The 19,181-nt window shown below is 43.4% G+C and overlaps 1 protein-coding gene across 1 annotated transcript in view; it reads left to right on the top strand.

The window, feature by feature from the left end:
• The window catches only part of LOC311297483 (cyclin-dependent kinase-like 1), a gene marked incomplete at its 3' end in the record, with an annotated part of 60,582 nt that extends 42,001 nt beyond the window's left edge, over nt 1-18,581 (top strand). Inside the window, exons 9-10 of the mRNA XM_084419787.1 lie at nt 1,712-1,864; nt 18,480-18,581. Coding sequence (XP_084275913.1) covers nt 1,712-1,864; nt 18,480-18,581 — 255 coding nt within the window. The remainder of the gene's footprint in view (nt 1-1,711; nt 1,865-18,479) is intronic.
• Between the last annotated feature and the right edge of the window lie 600 nt (nt 18,582-19,181).

Genomic DNA, 19,181 nt, shown 5'->3' with positions numbered 1-19,181 from the left:
AGACGAAACATTAGCATATTGCCTGCCCACTTATTGCGCGCACACCAGGGAAAACCTGAACCCCCTCAAACCGCCAGCTGATTCCTATGGATGCTGGATACCATCATGTCGAGAAGACGCTGTGCTCTACAATGTGAAGGTTAAGCCAGTTTTTTTTTTCACAGCCCAAGGACGATCATGTGAATTAAGAATCAGTGGTTAAAATTCATCTTTACCATGATACCAGTGTCAATGCAGGATTCACAAACCGCTTGCTCTTAAAAGATACTTCAAAATACTTAGTTTTGAGTTTTATATTGTGTTGGTCTCCTGCTAACTGGTTAACTCACATTATTACTGTCTTACTGAAATACTGCTGCTAATCAGTTGTGGGCTACTATTACCTAAAACTGTGTCTATTAATGCAGATTGTCTGTCGTTATCACTACTTTGAGGAAAGTACATGGAGCAAGATTTGTTTTACCAACATTTATGTTACATCAGTCATTCTTGCTAGAGCTCCACTAATGTATGCACTGTTATTGACACAGTTTCCACATGTTCACTGCAATACATTAGAAACATTCTCTGTAAATAAATAAGTAACTTACAAGTAAAATAATCGGCTTGTTGATGGACATGCTCTTGTTAATGCTGATGTTGAGGAATTACAGTTGCAACATCTCATAATGTACCTCAAACTGAGTAGTGTGTCACTGAGAAAGACTGAGTCCTGCTCGAGTCGTCCTTGCTATGGAGGTTCGGGTTGAATATGTAGTTCTTCCAGTGTTTCATCATCTGACTCGCCCTAGGATTGATATGGTAAAATCGACGTCATTGTTCGTTACTGTGTTTAGTTTACGGTGTAGGAAGCCTCAGGACAATCAGAGCTGACGTTATTATGGCAATGGGTGTTTTTTGTTTTCGACACGGTAAACAAAGACTAAGCTGTCTGGCCAATCAGAGCAGAGTAGCTCGCGGAAAGGAGGGATTTAGAGAGATTGATTCATCTGACGAGTCGTTTGAGAATCATTGAAAATGTGGTGATGACGTGCAAATGTATATTATGAGAAAATGAAAACTTTTTTTTTTTTTTTTTTTACCTTTGATGCATGTAAACCTGTTGTAGGAGACTCCAAAACAACATTAGGAGACTTTAAAATGGCATAATAGGGGCACTTTAACTTATCCATATGTGAAATTTACTTAAAAAATATGTGTGCAAAAACTTGACAAAGGAAAATTAAGTAAATTGTACTTATTGTTTTTGGATGAGGTGAGGTTTGAGGTTTTTTGCTCCAGGGCACTAAGGTGCCCTTGAGCAAGGCATCTAACCACTATCGCTCCCCGGGCGCCACAGCATAATGTGTCATGGTTTGCAGTGTGTGTGTTCATTACTCACTACTCTGTGTGTGCACTAATTTGGATGGGTTAAATGCACAGGACAAATTCTGAGTATGGGTTATGGTGCTTCATACATTTTGTTGTGCTTTGTTGCCTTTTTACCTTAAGTAAAGATTATTTTTTGGAATTTAACAACTCACTGCTCATAACTCTTCTGTACCTGGGTTCATTTATTGGAGAGTTAGCTGAGTTGGAAAGTACTAAGACTGAACATTCTGTTGTAGATAATGGTCTGAATACTTAGAATGATGTGATTTGATTTTGAACATTGTAAGATGGGTTCGGCAGACTTACAAGTAAATGTGTATGTGTGTTTGTGTCTTTGTAGTCCTGCCTAGTTATGGATCCCTCTGGCAGGTTGTCCTGTGAAGAGCTTTTAGAGCTGCCATACTTCCAGGAGGATGGGGGAACGGGATGGGGCAGAGAAAATGATCGTCTCGGAAGACGCTATGAGAAAGGCATAAGACGCAGACCTCCTGGGGTAGGAATCTACAGTAAAGAAAGATAATGTTGATAGGAAGAAATGAAAAATATATTCTCAAACTCAAAAAAGTAAAAAGGTTAATAAAAAAAAGTCTTTGATTCCAAATTATGAACTTGTGAAGTCTTTAGGTTTACAAGGAGAAAAATGTCCTTGCACAAACACTGGTTTAATGTCCTAAGGGCTCAAAGACACTGATGATCAGGCAAGTACAGCTTGCAACTAGTTTGAGCTTACATTTGACACATCAAATGTGCTTGATGGAAACATTTATTGATGTTAAATGTAGGTATAAAAAAATGCACTACATATCAACTACTGTGGGCATAGTTTAGCACAAGGGAAAACAAATCCATGGCGTAATTAATTGCCATTAATTCAATAGAAAAAACAATGAAAAATTTTCCATTGTGTTAATTTACAACAACAAAAAATAATAATAATAAAGAAATAAGAAATGATTCATATTTTAATTAAAGGAATTTGTTTAAATTTGAATTTAAATTTAAATTGTTTAAATGTAATGGATGTATATTGACTGAGTAATCCACTATTTTGTAGAGAAGGGTCAAAATGTACTGTTAATTTACAGCCCTTTACTGTTAATTTACAGCTCTCCTTTTTTACAGTATGTTACCGTAAAAATACCACGGAAGGTAACTCGTATCATTTGGGAAACCGATTGCTTCAAACATTTTGAGTTCAAAAACTAGTATTTATACTGACAGTACTGTGAACTGACTTAATTTGATTCCACTGAAAATTAATACCTCTTAATATAAAATGTTATTTATTTAACACTTTTAACCCTTTTAACCCCACTGCAAAATCTTCAGTTTTAAATGAACACTTGTATGTCCACACTACAGAGTGAAAGAGTAACACTGAAGCAGTGTTGAATTTAATAATATAATTCAGTGATTAATTATGATGATTGAGCATTAGGGATTGAACACCTGATGTTAATAATCAGAATCACTGAAAGACAGAGGAACAACAAGAAGATAAAAAAGTGAAACACAAGAGCTACAACTGACTTTCAGCCACAGAAGACATTAAATCTCTCAAGATCTCAGCAGAGAAGGATTAAACAACTCCAAAAAATAGCATTCCCAGCTTCACTTATTACTAACCAGATTGACTTAAATTTTTCTTCATACGTCTACAGCAATTCCTATTGAGAATTAAAAGAGATTTAGATGTTGTTTTGTTTCATTTGATGTTACCATTATGGTCACACAAACATCAAGAATCAGCCAATGAATCTCAACAATGGTGACAATCAACAAAAAAGATAACATCAAATCTGAACATCACAAAACACGCTACTAAAAGTCAACATAAACCAACAGCAAAAATAAAAGCAAAAATTACATAATCAATAATAATAAAACATCATCCAAATAAATGAAAAGTAAATGAGATTGTGACCATTAGCAAACAGCCATTGTCATCTGATCCCGATTTTTTTCAGCTTTTTTGCCATAGTAAATCTATTTTGAAGAAACAACTATTGTTCAAGGGTCAAGAGCCCAACTAAAGCAGTCACTGATCACCATCATGATAACATCAAATGAAAATAAAATGACATCTAAACATCTGTCATCTTTTAATAAGACCTTCTGTAGACGTCTGACAGAAATAAAGTCAAACTTGTTAGTAATAAGTGAAGCTGGTAATGCTGTATCCTCCTCTGCTTAGATCTTCAGTTGATTTAATCTTTTTTTCCTCTTTCCTTCAGTGATTCTGCTTGTTAACAGCAGGAGTTCATCAGAGTCTGATTTAACTATGAAATTGTTCACTCAGTCAAGTGGACTATATTAGTGAACTAATGTAGGGAATAGTGAATGAGGGTATAGGGTATGATTTGGACAACGCATTCTCATCCTAGGGCGTCATATACTGACACTTTAGACATTTCGTCTACATCCAACGCACATGGCACCCTTTAGCGTCAATATGACACGCACAGAGCTTTGTTCGGTTATGGGTAGGTTTAGGTCTGGGGTAGAGTTAGGGTTAGACCGCTAGGAGGCACCTTCTGGCCCATATCTATCTGCCTCTCATATTGACGCCAAAGGGTGCCATGTGCGTTGGATGTAGACGAAATGTCAAAAGCGTCAGTATATGACGCCTTGGGATGAGATCGGGCTGGATTTGGAACACAGTCTCTGAGTGTCGACTTTGAGCGCTGTTAATTTACAGTATATTCCTGTAGGCTACTTTCTCGAAAACGACAAATATCACCCAGAATGCATTTTTTCTACGGTATGTTGCTGTTTTAATGGAAAACAGCATGTTACTGTAAAATTTGGCTGTTTTTTTTACAGCAATTCTTTACAGTGTAATCTTACAGTAATGTGGTTCGATGAGTAAATTAGTAAATTGTACACATTTTCAGTGGCCAAAAACCAAATGTCTGCCACTGCATACAGTTGTATGGAAGTAAAATAATGCCAAATGTTCTTGAAACAAAAAAGCCTGTTGAATGGCACTACTTGTAAAAATATGCATTGCACACAGCAAAAACTCCAGTGTTAAATTAACACTCCTGGGAGTGTATATGAGTCCACACTCAAAAGTGTAAAGTGTTAAAATATGAGTGTTAAATTAACACTCAAGAGTGTTAAAGTTAATGAGATAATTAAGTGATTAATTTAGTGATGATTGAGCATTATTGAAGACACCTGATGTTAACAAGCAGAATCACTGAAGGAGGAAATCACTAATTGTAAGTTACCATTAAGGTGCTGGGTGTTTGCTTTAGTTGGGCTCTTGATACTTATATGTTTACTTTAAATTTTGCTTGTCTGCTGTTATTGATTTATAACAGTCAGATGAACAAAGAGACAATGTGATCTGATGGTGTTGGTTATGTTTTGACATAATCATGTTGTGATCTGTAAAACAAAACTTATTGAGATGGCTTAACTTGTTAGTTACAGCAGCTCTGTGATTCTACAGCACATGATTTTCAGTATTTTTCATATAATCCAAAAATATTCGATAACCATTGTTCTGATCAAAAGACTTTCAAATGAGTTTATTTAGATACACAGACATCAATAATCAGCCTGTGAATCTCAACAATGGTGACAATAATAAAGCATGTTGCAGTCGCTGCCACCAATCACAACTCATTAATGGCTCCCATCATGCATTGCGGTATGAATAAATTATGATCTGAATTGTCTGTGTAATTTACTTTTCCTAATTGAATATTCTGCTCGTCACCATTGTTGAGATGCATAGACTGAATCTTGACGTCTGTGTGTGCCTACTTTTTTTTTTTTTTTTTAAACAACTTTTAAGAAATCATTTGTATTATATCTAAAATTCTGGATATTTATGCAGATTCACAGTTATGCTGTAATCAACAACATAAATCTAAGTCAGAAATAAGGATCTTAATGAGTTCAGTGATCAAGTTCAAATGATGATTGTCATAATATAACCAACACCATCAGATCACTTTTTCTCTTTGTTCATCTGGCAGTTATAAGATACAACAGCCAAACAAAATCTAAAGTAAATGTATAAAGGTCAAGAGCCCGACTAAAGCAAACACCCATCACCATAACGGTGGCTTACAATTTGTGATTTTCTCCTTCAGTGATTCTGCTTGTTAACATCAGGTGTCTTCAATAATGATCAATCATTACTAAATTAATCACTTAATTAGCTCATTAACTTTAACACTCTTGAGTGTTAATTTAACACTCATATTTTAACACTTTACACTCTTGAGTGTGGACTCATATACACTCCCAGGAGTGTTAATTTAACACTGGAGTTTTTGCTGTGCATTAACCATGCTTGCATTTTAATTCATTGTATTTTCAGGGCTTGCATTTTTATGGGCTGAAATTCAGCATGGTTGAATATTTAAAGGTGCTCTAAGCGATCCCGGGAGACATTACTTCTTGTTGACATTCGAATTGTTGTCAAACAAAACGGAGGCTAGCTAGACCCTCCCTCCTCCTCATCCCGTCTCCTCCCTCCTCCCCTCCCTTCCGACATAAAGGAAAGTCAAAATAGTCACTACAAACAAAGTTAAGTTTTACTGATACTTCATTCAATGTGTAATGTCGCCAAGTTAGATAAATGCTTTTATATATTGCAGAACAGAATGCAGAAAAAGAGAAACATTACTTTAATCGTTTCGCCATCTGAGGTTATAACTATAGCTCCCATACAAGGACGCAAATAATAGCAAGATAACGTTAGCTTCGCGTTTCCCAGTGTCGAGTGAGCATAAACAACGGCGGCGTAAACAAATTTAGTCAAAGTTGTCAATAGCCTATAAATGAACATTCAAACACGTCAAAGAGTGGATGAAAACAATCGTTCACACAAATTGTCGCCCTACTGTGAATTTGCTTGATCGAGATTGATCACTACTAGAAACATACATGTTGTATTCACCAAAGTTAACGCTGACTGCATAGTTCTAGCTAATTACATCCTTGTGTTGGTTTGGCGAACATGAACGTCAGTTTAGAAAGAAAAATGGTTCCCTTACGAGAACGTTCTCTCGTACTGCGTTGCAAACGCTGTGGGAAAACTCCTTTTCTCGAGAATATTGAAGCCTTTATTTTAAAACGCATTGCTGCAGCATAAGCGAGAGCATCAAGCTCGCGCGAGCTAGCTGATAGGCTGTGCTGCAGGCAACTGCACGAACCAATGGCGAGAGAGCAGAGGCGCGCGAACCAATCAGAGAGCTTGGCGCCCTGCCATACTCGAGCGCGCCAAATAGGGCGTGGCAGGAGAGTATAAATACAGAGAAATCTCGCCATAAAACAGATCTAATCTCCTTCAGCTTCGAGACTCACCTCTTCGCTGAAATCTCCAGAGAGAAGCCGCTCGTCGTGGAAAAGCCCTTCAGCGGAACAGCTTCGCGTCTTGGCAGATCTTCATTGCATCGCCGGCTGAGCGTTTCCCTGTGGCATCCGACGAGTATCCTTTTTTGCTATCTCACAAAAGAGCAAATCGCTGTTTTCACAGCGCGCAAACGGCGTTGATTCAAATGCCCGTTTGTGATTCCTGCGGGGTTTCCCTGCACGTGTCTGATAGACACACACTGTGTGCTGTCTGCCTCGGTCCTGAGCACACCGAGTCAGCGCTCACTAAAGGCGGCTGTCCACACTGTGACAGCATGACCATGGCGGTTCTCCGGTCACGTTTCACCCTCGCTACTTCAGAGGGTGAACCCGCTTCACTTCCGTCTTCGGCGCCCCACGAGCCCCGTAGGAAGAAGCGACGAGATCAGAGGATCCCTGAAAGCGGTGAGGTTGAAGAGCTCACGCCGGGTCTCTCCCCGCGTGCTTCGCCCTCCCCCCCATCTCCGGTTCTGTTCGCGAGGAGCGATCAACGCCCCTCTCTCGAAGCGGTGGGACTCGTTTCCTTTGGCGGATCCGCGGAGGATGATGACGCAGTTTCTGTGGCGGCATCTGAGAGCGAGGAATGGTCGGGCTCTGCGGACCCCACCCCCTCCTCTCTGTGTGATCGTCCTGACGCACGTGCGAGCATTGACGCCGAACTTTTCCGTGTCATGTCTCGCGCTGTCGACGAACTAGGACTCAACTGGCTTTCCCCAGCTGAACCTACGAGAGGCCGCCTCGACGAGTGGTACCTGCCGGGCCGCCAACAGGCCCCCCGTCAGCGCGCCGCCCCCTTTCTGCCGGAGGTTCACGAGGAGCTCACTAAAAGCTGGCGCGCGCCCTTTTCAGCGCGAACGCGCTCTTCAGCTTCTCATACTCTCTCCTCTGTCGACGGCGCTGAAGAGAAGGGCTACGTGTCTCTTCCCCCCATCGAGGAAGCGGTCGCCGTTCATTTGTGCCCTCCCACTGCAGGCAGTTGGAGGTCCAAAATGGCGCTGCCTTCTAAGCCTTGCAGGGCTACCTCAGCTTTGGCCGCCCGCGCCTATACCGCCGCTGGCCAAGCTGCTTCGGGGATTCACGCCATGGCTACACTTCAGGCGTTCCAAGCAAAGCTCCTCCGCTCCATGGATGAGTCAGGCCCTTTCCCGGACACCCTGAAAGACCTCCGTAGTGCTTCAGATTTGGCGCTTCGGGCCACGAAGACCACCGCACAAGCCCTCGGCCGCAGTATGGCCAGTTTGATTGTGCTTGAGCGCCACCTGTGGCTCAACTTGACGGAGATCAAGGACGCAGATAGAACCGCCTTCTTGGATTCTCCGATCTCCACATCTGGTCTCTTCGGCCCATCTGTTAACGGCTTCGCGGAGCGTTTCACTGAAGCACAGAAGGCTTCAAGTGCTATGAAGCACTTTCTCCCCAAACGCTCCAGCTCGGCTTCACGGCGCCCCAAGAGCGCGCCGCGGCCAGAAAAGTCAGTGCCTCAGGTTCACCAGCCCCGCCCAGCGGCTGAAACCGGTCAGCACCTAAAGCCGGCGAAACGGTACCCGTTCCCCAAGCGCCAGGGGCCCAGGCCGAAGCTCACGCTCGACCACGAGCCTAAGAAGCCGTCCTAACCGACAGGAAGAGGGGTTCATGTCCCGCCGCGGCCGGACCAGCCCCGAAGATCGCTCGAACGCTTCTCACAGCCCCCTCTTCAGCTCAGGCGGCTGGAGTGGTTTTAAATGCAGAAATAGGGCCTGTTATTCTTCATGCACCTCTGCACACAGACGCTGTTTTAACAGCGACCCACAAAAAGCACAAATCGAGCAAAATTTCACTTTCATGTCTAGTCGAGCCCCCGTCTCCAGGCGCTCAGTCTTCAGACATGATTATACCTCTGGTTCATCGGGCTATGGCGTGGCAGGCCATACCCGGAGTCTCAGAGTAGAGCTTAGATCGGGCCCAACAAATCAAGCCCGACCCTACCCGAGCCCGAGCCCGTTGTGTCCGAACCCGGCACGGCCCGACACGTTCACTGTAATTATGAGCCCGAGCCCGATTTAAACCCGACCATTTTTAATATGTGGGCCGTTATAACCAGAGGCGGAGCCAGAATTTTTTTTTAACGCAGGTGCTGCTGTGCTAGATTATTTAGGCTACAGGGGGGAGCTGCGCAGTTATATATATTATATAAATACTATTAATAAATGAGCAAAAAAAAAAAAGGCCACTCAATATTTAATATTCAATTATTTTAATTATCACTATTAAAGTTTTAATTTTACTAAATTTAACAAGCACAACATTCAGCATTCAATCAAATATTCTTAAAGATTAATTATTATTAATAATGTTACTTCAACATTTTGTTATTTTAACATAATATGTGTGTGAGCAACAAGCAAGATGTGCATTTGTAAATTCGGTGACAGCGTGTGTTACGAGTTTCAAATGGTGTAAGTGACCGTGGCGCGCCGGCGACTTCATGTCATGATTATAGTGTCTGCTATATTGCTTTTTATGTATTAATGGGTTGATGAAAAATGTATCAAAATTTAAGATACAATTTATACTAAACGAAATTCACTTTAAAGAAAATCTTGCTTCAAAACAAAACTTAACAAACTTTAAACTAAATGTGCTTATTTAATGGCTAAAACACGTAAGGTACTTGGTACTCTTTTTGTACAAATTGCAGCACATTCATTTAATTCTGAATTTTGCACATGTTGAAAGGCATTTGTTTGTGCATAGTAAAACATATCTGTAACATTTATCACGTTCATAATTGTGCCTGCATTTATTAATTATTATCTTAATGAATAATGCGACAAGGAAGAAGCATGTAAACTGCGTTGTTTATTCAGAAATAATTGAATGGATCGTAAATGGATCTGAAATTCCGAATGAAACGTAAAAAAATAAAAATAAAAAAATAAACCGTGAATAATGATGAACACCGAAAATGATGGCCTAAGACTATAGGCCTACTACTTTAATATAATTAAACAATGTTTTAGAACATATCATATTTTTTAAACAAAATAAATATTTGTAAAGCCTATTATAAAACGTAGGTCTATAGTGCAAAAACGCTGCTCCAGTCTGGTAGCCTCCTGCTGTGCTGTGTATGAGCCTGTAGATGAAGTGTGAGAAATTGATTAGGCCAAGGCTGCCTGCTATATATGTAATCATTATATAATACCATATTAATCACAAAGCTATAGCCTACTTACATGGTTCTACATGTTGTCATGCAAGAACAAGATTGCGTCCACAGTTTCTGGTTTCAGAGCGGTCCTCCTCTGCTCTATCGTTCGGCCAGCTGCGCTGAACACCCGCTCGCTGCTGCTGCTGCTTGCTGGAATGCAGAGGACGGATCTTGCCAGCCTGGCTAGTTTTGGGTACACCAATCCGTTCACTTTCCACCATTTCAGTAGGTCCCGGTCGTCATCCATGGCATGCTTCTGTGAATTGTACATAGCCACCTCATCCTCATCTGGTTCGTTATCATCGTCTTGGTTCTCCCACTCAGCAAATTCGGAGTCTCTCCTGGGCCTGGCTGCTGGTGGTGTGAAGCCAGTACTGCTGCTCATTGCACTGTCAGCCGCTGCAGCATCTTCCTCCACAGGCAAGAGTAGGGTGCGAACGTGGGCATGTACTTCAGCTATCTCTACAGGAGACATCATCCTCAATTTGTTGAATTTGGGCCAGAGGAAAAGAGCAACTTTGTGCAGCATGTTCACCTTGATTTTTTGCACAATGAACTCGGCATGTCTCTGGCGCACAAATGCTTGCTGCGGTGAGTCGGTGGGAGAGGGCTGGCAATGTCTCTTCAGTCTCTCAACCCAGAGGCAGACCAGGTTTATGGTTGCATATTTGTCGCCCTCCAACTCTCTCTGGGCATTATAGAATGGCTCCAAAAATGTGACCAGAAAGCTCAATAAGTCAGGTGCAATATTTTCGATGCGCTCAACCTCACCGCGGGTCTCCAGTTTCTCCCGTAGCTCTGAGTATATGTCTTGCACTGACTTGAGTGTGAGGTACACTGTGCTGAATCGCGTCTCCCCCATCTGTAGCACTGTCTTTGACAATTGCGCAACCAGGCCAGATTGTTTTAGATATCTTACAAGTCCTTTCGCAGCAGATATGGTCTCTCCTATATCCGGCGCGTTTTCGGACAGTGCGTCGGCATGCAGACCGTGGCGAAGGACAGTATTAATTAGGTGATCGAGACAAGAAAGCCTCCTATATGGTTCCAGGGCTTTGATTATGTTGCTGCCTTCATCTGTTACCCACACTATTCGGCTGAGGGAGCTAGGGTCGAGGCCAAATTTGTTGACCAGCAAGCACACTATCTCGCGTCTGATGTTTTTTCCCGTTTTAGCATCTTCCACGGGAAACATTGCGGTGGTGAGAGTTTTACCAACTAAATTATAGTCGTCGGTGATATAATGGCACGTTATTGCGATGTAACTTATCTTTTTGTAGTCATCAGTCCACATATCTGTGCTCATCGCAACGTCTCCATTCTTCAGAGCATCTTTGAGCGTCTGTGCCAGAACTTTCCTCCTCTCATCTGCCTTTTCTACGCAAGCCTTGGAAACGGTGCTATGGTGAGGCAGAATGGACTGGGCCGATACACGACCATATGTAGCACCAACATTGATTAATTCTTGAGCTAGCCGCTCGAAGCCCTGGCCACTTACAACGTAAAATGGCCTTATGTCCCTGCAGCAAAACTCAACGCATTTCTCTGTGATGGCTTGCCTCGCCCTCTGGGGAATGCTTGGAAAAGTAACAAAAGAGGACATTGAGGGCTGAGGCTTACTACTTTTATCATTTCTGTCATGGCAAGCCTGCTTCATGTGTCTGTTCATAGTCGATGTCCCCGTTTTTTTGCTGTCGTAGGCGAGCAGCGTGCCGCATTTAATGCACGAGACAAAGCCAACACATATGTTGTCACTCCCTACGACTAGCTTAAAATGTTTCCATACCTCCGATTTTCCTTCAAAATTGCTCAGAGTTAATTCGCCTGTTTTTATTTTTTTCTTTGCCTCTACAATCTCCATGTTGCACTATAGTACAGAATAGTAGGCTACAGCACGCACAGCAGGTGTGATACGTCGAGCGTGCGAGACTTCGAGTGGACGAGACGCTGCGCATGACACGTGACGTGATTTATCAAGGGCCCGACCCGACCCGGCCCGAGGACAGTGGCGGGAAATATCGGCCCGACCCGGCCCGCGGGTCGGGTCGGGTCGAGTCCGGGCTCGGGCTCGGGCAGAGAATCTAAGCTCTATCTCAGAGTGGGTAATGAACATTATAAAGCGCGGTTACTCGCTTCAGTTCTCCCGCAGACCACCACGCTTTCGAGCTGTTATTCAAACTTCGGTAAGGAGCACATTGTCCCACGTCCTCCGCACCGAAGTACAGGGTCTGCTGGCAAAGGGGGCTATCGAGAGAGTTCCCGCCGCACTAAGCGAGTCAGGGTTTTACAGCCGTTACTTCCTCGTTCCGAAGAAGGACGGCGGCTTAAGACCCATTTTAGATCTCAGACATCTGAACAAAGCCCTCATGACACGGCCGTTCAGAATGCTTACAACCAAACACTTCCTGGCGCAAATTCGCCCAGGCGATTGGTTCTTCTCAGTGGATCTAAAAGACGCGTACTTTCACATACAAGTGAACCCCCACCACAGGCCATTCTTGAGATTCGCCTTCGAGGGGCAGACATACCAGTACACAGTTCTACCTTTTGGACTGGCACTGGCACCTCGTACGTTCACGAAATGCATGGATGCGGCTCTCTCCCCCCTAAGACAGCGGGGAATGCGCATCCTGAACTACCTCGACGACTGGCTCATTTTGACTCAGTCAGAGGCGGAGTCCAATACTCACAAAGCCTGGCTTCTCAGTCATCTGGAATGCCTGGGGCTCAGAGTGAACTTCTCCAAGAGTATTCTGTCGCCCAGTCAACGTATCACGTTCCTGGGAACAGTTCTAGACTCCGTACTTATGAGAGCATGGCCCACATCAACCCGTGCTCTCTCGATCCAGCGGCTCGCCGCGTCGTTCACGAAGGGCGCTTATGTACCCCTTCGAACGTATCAGAGGATTTTGGGCCTTATGTCTTCGGCAGCTTCAGTACTCCAACTAGGCCTACTGCGCATGCGTCCTCTTCAGCTGTGGCTAGCACCTCGGGTGCCCCCTCACGCTTGGCGTTCAGGTATCTTGAATATCAGGGTGGACCAGCATTGCATCCTAGCACTGGCCCCCTGGATGAACGCCAGCTGGTATCAGCAGGGCGTAAGCATGGGAGTGGTCTCAGAAAGGAGGGTCATTTCGACAGACGCCTCCAACTCAGGTTGGGGAGCCCTGTACGAGGGCAGGCCTGCCTCCGGCCTCTGGTCGAGCTCGGAGAAACGCCTACACATAAACTGCCTCGAGATGAGAGCAGTTTTTCTAGCCCTAAAAACCTTCCTTCCACACCTGGCAGGACACCATGTCTTGGTCCGGACGGACAACATGTCGGTGGTGTCCTACATAAATCGCCAGGGCGGCCTCAGATCCCGCAATCTGTTCGCCATAGCGACTCAGCTGCTACTATGGGCTCAGACCAATCTGCGCTCGCTCAGAGCAGCTCACGTGCCGGGCACGTTGAATATAGGAGCAGACATGCTCTCTCGGGGCAACGTTCCCCCAGAGGAATGGTCACTCCACCCCCAGACAGTTCTCCTATTATGGGAAGTCTTCGGGCAGGCAGAGGTAGACCTCTTCGCCTCAGAAGACAACTGTCACTGCCCAATCTTCTTTTCGAAGAAAAGGGACGCGCTGGCCCACGACTGGCCCAATCGTCCCCTTTACGCGTTTCCTCCGGTCTCGATGTTACCTCAGGTCATCGAACGGATCAGGAACACGGGGTGTGCGACCCTCCTGATAGCTCCTCTCTGGCGGTCCCGATCTTGGTTCCCAGAGTTGATGCAGCTGTCTGTTTCAGACCCTTGGCCAATTCCTCTGAGGAGCGACTTATTGGCTCAAGCGAACAGAAGGATCTGGCACCCCCGTCCCGACTTGTGGGCCCTTCATGCTTGGCCACTCAACGGCTACCCCAGGACCTCCCAGAGGGCGTCCTGAATACTATTCTGGAGGCTAGAGCTCCGTCTACTAGACGTCTCTACCACCTTAAATGGTCAGTGTTTTCCAGCTGGTGTCAGGCTCGAAACCTCGACCCGTACACTTGTGAAGTGCCAATGGTTCTTTCCTTTCTCCAAGAGATGCTGGACGCGGGACGTTCCCCGTCAACACTCAAAGTATACGTGGCAGCCATCGCGGCTTTTCACGTTCTGGTGGCTGGCTCTTCTTTGGGAAAATGCGACCTTATTGTTCGCTTCCTTAAAGGAGCTAGGAGGCTCAACCCGCCTCGGCCGCCCTCAGTGCCGGCCTGGGATCTTTCACTGGTTCTACGGGCCCTGAAGGGACCTCCCTTTGAACCTTTAAGGTCAACGGACCTAAAATCCCTTTCCCTGAAAACCGCTCTTTTACTGGCACTGGCGTCAGTCAAAAGAGTAGGGGACTTACACGCGCTTTCCATAAGCGCTTCCTGTCTTGAGTTTGGCCCTAACGACTCTAAAGTCCTTTTAAAGCCAAGACACGGTTATGTGCCTAAAGTGCTCTCTACTCCGTTCAGAGCACAGGTAATTTCGCTGTCAGCTCTCCCAGCTTCGGGGGAAGACAGTGATGCTCACACGCTCTGCCCTGTTAGAGCGTTGAGAATTTACTTGGAGCGTTCAGCCTCATTTAGACAGTCTGAACAGCTCTTTGTCTGTTTCGGGGGCCGAACCAAGGGGTTGCCGGTCACGAAACTCACGCTATCCAGATGGATAGTTGATGCTATTGCTCTTGCATACACCTCACTGGGCCTCTCCTGCCCCATAGGTGTCAGGGCTCACTCTACGAGAGGCATCGCCTCCTCGTGGGCTTGGACTAGTGGTGTCCCTATTGAAGACATTTGTGCGGCGGCAGGCTGGTCAGCTCCGTCCACATTTGCAAGATTTTATAACTTAGAGATCCCGGCTTTACAAGCACGAGTTCTCTCCATCTAACCCTGGCTCTCTGGATCCAGGTTAGTTCTCTAAGTTGTAAGGGAACTTTACATAGGCTGGCCTTTTTGCCCTAGTCTATGTACACGCTATATATCTTTAGGCCCGATGTTCTGGTCTGTGGTATTCTGGCTACTCTTTCTATCCCGGGATCCCTGGATTAGAGTAGTCACGAGACTTAGCACGGCGTTTTAAAAAGTGTTCCCACAGCGTTTGCAACGCAGTACGAGAGAACGTTCTCGTAAGGGAACGTACTTGGTTACTTACGTAACCTCGGTTCCCTTAGAGATAAGGGAACGAGTACTGCGTTGCCCTGCCGTGCTATTCTCGAACATCAGGTATTTTCGTTCAGTCGATTAGACCTGTTTTATGGCGAGATTTCTCTGTATTTATACTCTCCTGCCACGCCCTATTTGGCGCGCTCGAGTATGGCAGGGCGCCAAGCTCTCTGATTGGTTCGCGCGCCTCTGCTCTCTCGCCATTGGTTCGTGCAGTTGCCTGCAGCACAGCCTATCAGCTAGCTCGCGCGAGCTTGATGCTCTCGCTTATGCTGCAGCAATGCGTTTTAAAATAAAGGCTTCAATATTCTCGAGAAAAGGAGTTTTCCCACAGCGTTTGCAACGCAGTACTCGTTCCCTTATCTCTAAGGGAACCGAGGTTACGTAAGTAACCAAGTACGATTTACCTGTTCTGCAAAAACAGAGCAACTATGTCGGATTGGAAGCCCTTCTGCCGGCGGAGTTCTCGCCACCTTTAGGTTTTTCCGATGTAAATTCGGGACTTCACGCGTTCCTTATCCTTGTTGTCCCTCTTCTTTGCAATTTGTTCATCGGAACGTCATCTCTTTGGTCGTGTGTCGGCCATAATTCAAACTCCCCTCTTCATGCTTCTCTGTTCTCTCTCCTCCACACCCCCTTCACGTGCACGCGCACTAACCCCCCAAACCCCACCCTCCAATACTTCTTGTCGGTTATTGGCTGGAACTCTGTTTATTATGTTTCGTGGTGCGGGTGAGCCCAGTTTGTTTTTGTTGCCGTTTGTGGAGCCTGTGGTGTCTAGAGAGACCGCGTTTCTCTACAGTGTGTTCAGGGGACATGCAGCTAGCGGATAGTGAGGAGATGTTTGCTGTATGTGACAAAAAAAATTTGGCCTAAAAAACACGTCGCATCACTTAGAGCACCTTTAAGCTGTGAATATTTCAATTAAAAACATTTCAAACACATTTTCATTATTGAAAATTCAATAATCCATATTCACCTTTCATATTTCACTTCCAAAATATTCAAACTGTTTAAAAACTGCAATTTGAGGTCCATTTTATTTCGCTTTGCAAATTCTCTTCCACAAATTCAGTGGTTCAAATTCGACAGAAAATACTACGTTGACTGCAGAAAAAGCAGTAGATTGCTGAGCATACTCTCCATCTGCTGTTAGTCGACCTCACCAGCAGGGGGTGCAAGCGCGTGTTGTTGACAAAGACCAGCAACAGTTAGAACAAACCATTCATTCATAAAACTCATTTACAGCAATCTAAGTGTATTTGTGATTATTATGACGGCTGTTTTGTTAAATTCAGTGTCTTCACGGTTACTTTTCCTGTGTAGCCTACATGCATCTACCGTGAACGAGATTATAATGTTATTCCCCAATGCAGATGTACATATCCAATGTTACATTTTTGAGGTTGACATATTTCTCTTTGTTGTTTAGTTGCCTTAACTTTATATTGTGGTGATGTGCTGCATGCAGACTATTAGGGTTTCCCTCCTACTTCAGGATTCCCCTGCTGGACATATAAAACGCTTAACGTAACATAATGGACTAATTACAGTGATACAAAGACCAAACTCGCAGGCAAGCAGATGGACTCAGAATAACGCGCAAAGCTTAATGCTGAGCGTTTCCCAGTGATATACTGGCATAAAGTTGGATTGACATTGGACATTCTCACATTTAGGGACCGTCTCTAAAGTATACGACATTGGTATAGACGTTTCTAACTTCAATATAGCATTTGAATAGAACGACTTACAGTCACAAAACCAACTGTAAAGTGTTCATGTAGTTTCAGGGATAATGCGCACCCTTTGGATTCAATTAAATTGAAGTTTGCTATTGAAGTTAGAAACGTGTATGCCAATGGTGTATGCAACTTTAGAGACATATTCCACTAAATGTGCGAATGTCCAATGTCAAGCCAATTTTACATTTTGGCTACATTCAGTAATTCAGCAGATGCTTTTATCCAAAGCGATTTACAGTTAAACTAACAATAGGAGGACAACAATATGCAAGTGTTATGACTCTTCCCAGTTTAAGCTAATGCAACACACGTAGGCATACTATATATATGATCAGGTAGAGGTGTGAGAAGTGCGTTTAATTGGGCTTGGTAATCAAATGCCATCTGAGAACATGAAGTTCCCAACCTTGAGTAAAAAAAACAGATTTTTGCATAAAATGTGAACATGAGATTTATCATTTAACTGCCAAGTAAAAAAGTACTTTTTTAATCAGTTATGTCCGTTACTCTCTCTCTCACACACACACACACTTTTATATCACTGTATTAGTCCATTAAGCTATGTGTTTTGTCCCGACGGAAGGAGAATCCTTGAGTATGATGAGGTATTGAGGGAACGAAACCGATTATAATCCGTTCATGGTAGAGAAAGCTGATAACATGTAGGCTACACAGGGAAAGTAACAATGAAGTTATTGAATGAAACATAAACACAGCTTTTGTGTCTTTATCATCTTTTCCGCATATACTGACACAGATAATCATTTTCATTTTATGAATGAATGGCTTGTTCTAACTGTTGCTGGTCTTCGTCAACAACGCGCGCTTTTGCACCTCCTGCTGGTGAGATCGTCTAACAGCAGATGGAGAGTATGCTCGGCAATCTACTGCTATTCCTGCAGTTCCTGGATGTCAATGTTGAATTTTTTTTGTCGAATTTGAACCACTGAATTTGTGGAAGCAAATTTGCAAAGCGAAATAAAATGGACCGAAAATTGCCTGTTGAATATTATAGGTTGTATTTTTAAACAGTTTGAATATTTTGGAAGTGAAATATGAAAGGTGAATATGGATTATTGAATTTTTAATAATGAAAATGTGTTTGAAATGTTTTTAATTGAAATATTCACAGCTTAAATATTCAACCATGCTGAATTTCAGCCCATAAAAATGCAAGCCCTGAAAATACAATGCATTAAAATGCAAGCATGGTTAATGCAATGCCTATTTTTTTCAAGTAGTGCAATTCAACAGGCTTTTTTGTTTCAAAAACATTTGGCATTATTTTACTTCCATACAGCTGATACTTTTTTCTTTTAAAGAGGAATACAAATAATGATAATAATAAACAACAAATAATGTTGAAACTACCCAGCAGGCACAGGATGTAGACTCCAACGTCGATCAGACTTCAGATTTTGGTTGAAAACGAAAGAGATGAAAACTAGAGAATTGGGATTGACTTAAATGATGTTTAAAAATGACAATAGCTAGACTAATTTCTGGAGGAATTAAAGATTTTAAACCTGCAGCATAGAAATGTAAAAATTACTTATGTTTCCAACCTTGTCATGCATGTTGCTACTTCACATTATTTGGCTATTAATTGACAGAGAAATTTTGTTTTGCAGCCTCAATACTTTCCACAGCTGACCAACAGTACCACCTCACCAGCACCTGAACTGAAGAGTAAACACAGGCACAAACATGACCATCACCTACCCAACATCTGACCCAGGGATTGGTGCAAATGTGTTTGGTAGGGCAAACGTGTTTTCAGTGGAATGACTTGATGCATTTATAGCAGAGGAGTATAGCTATTTTAACACATACTTTATTAAAACTATTAAAGTTATAGTACTGGAATCTGATATTCTACATATACAGTAGCCCTAAAAGTATTTTGAGACTTAAACCACACATAATGTATATATTGAATTTTCAAATGTATTAGTGTTAAAAGTTATTCATGCATTAGAGTATTATAAATTTGTGACCAAAAATCAGTTAGCCATGTCTGATGTCTTTGTAGTAGAATCCTTTCAATGGTTAAAGGCCATTTTACATGTACTGGTCAATGCACTAAGCTTCAGCGTTACCCTGGCACCGCGTTACTCGTAGGTTGAGCCTCATACAGCCTTGAGCGCCGATCACACCGCCAGTGACTTTGGGTGTGTTCCACTTCACTTTTAGACTATGACAGGTGAATTGTGCCACTTTCAAGGCTACCAGGAGAAGGAGCAGTCTACCCTTCTGTCGCTGTCAGATGTGGCTGTGTTTAACTCCACTTTTAGACAATTTAGACAACTCATGAACTTCCTTAAGCACTTCCC

This window comes from Rutilus rutilus (assembly GCF_951802725.1).
Source record: "Rutilus rutilus genome assembly, chromosome: 9".
NCBI classification, from domain to species: Eukaryota; Metazoa; Chordata; class Actinopteri; order Cypriniformes; family Leuciscidae; genus Rutilus; species Rutilus rutilus.
Note: the sequence above shows the minus strand (reverse complement) of the source record. Positions and strands in the feature narration are given on the sequence as shown.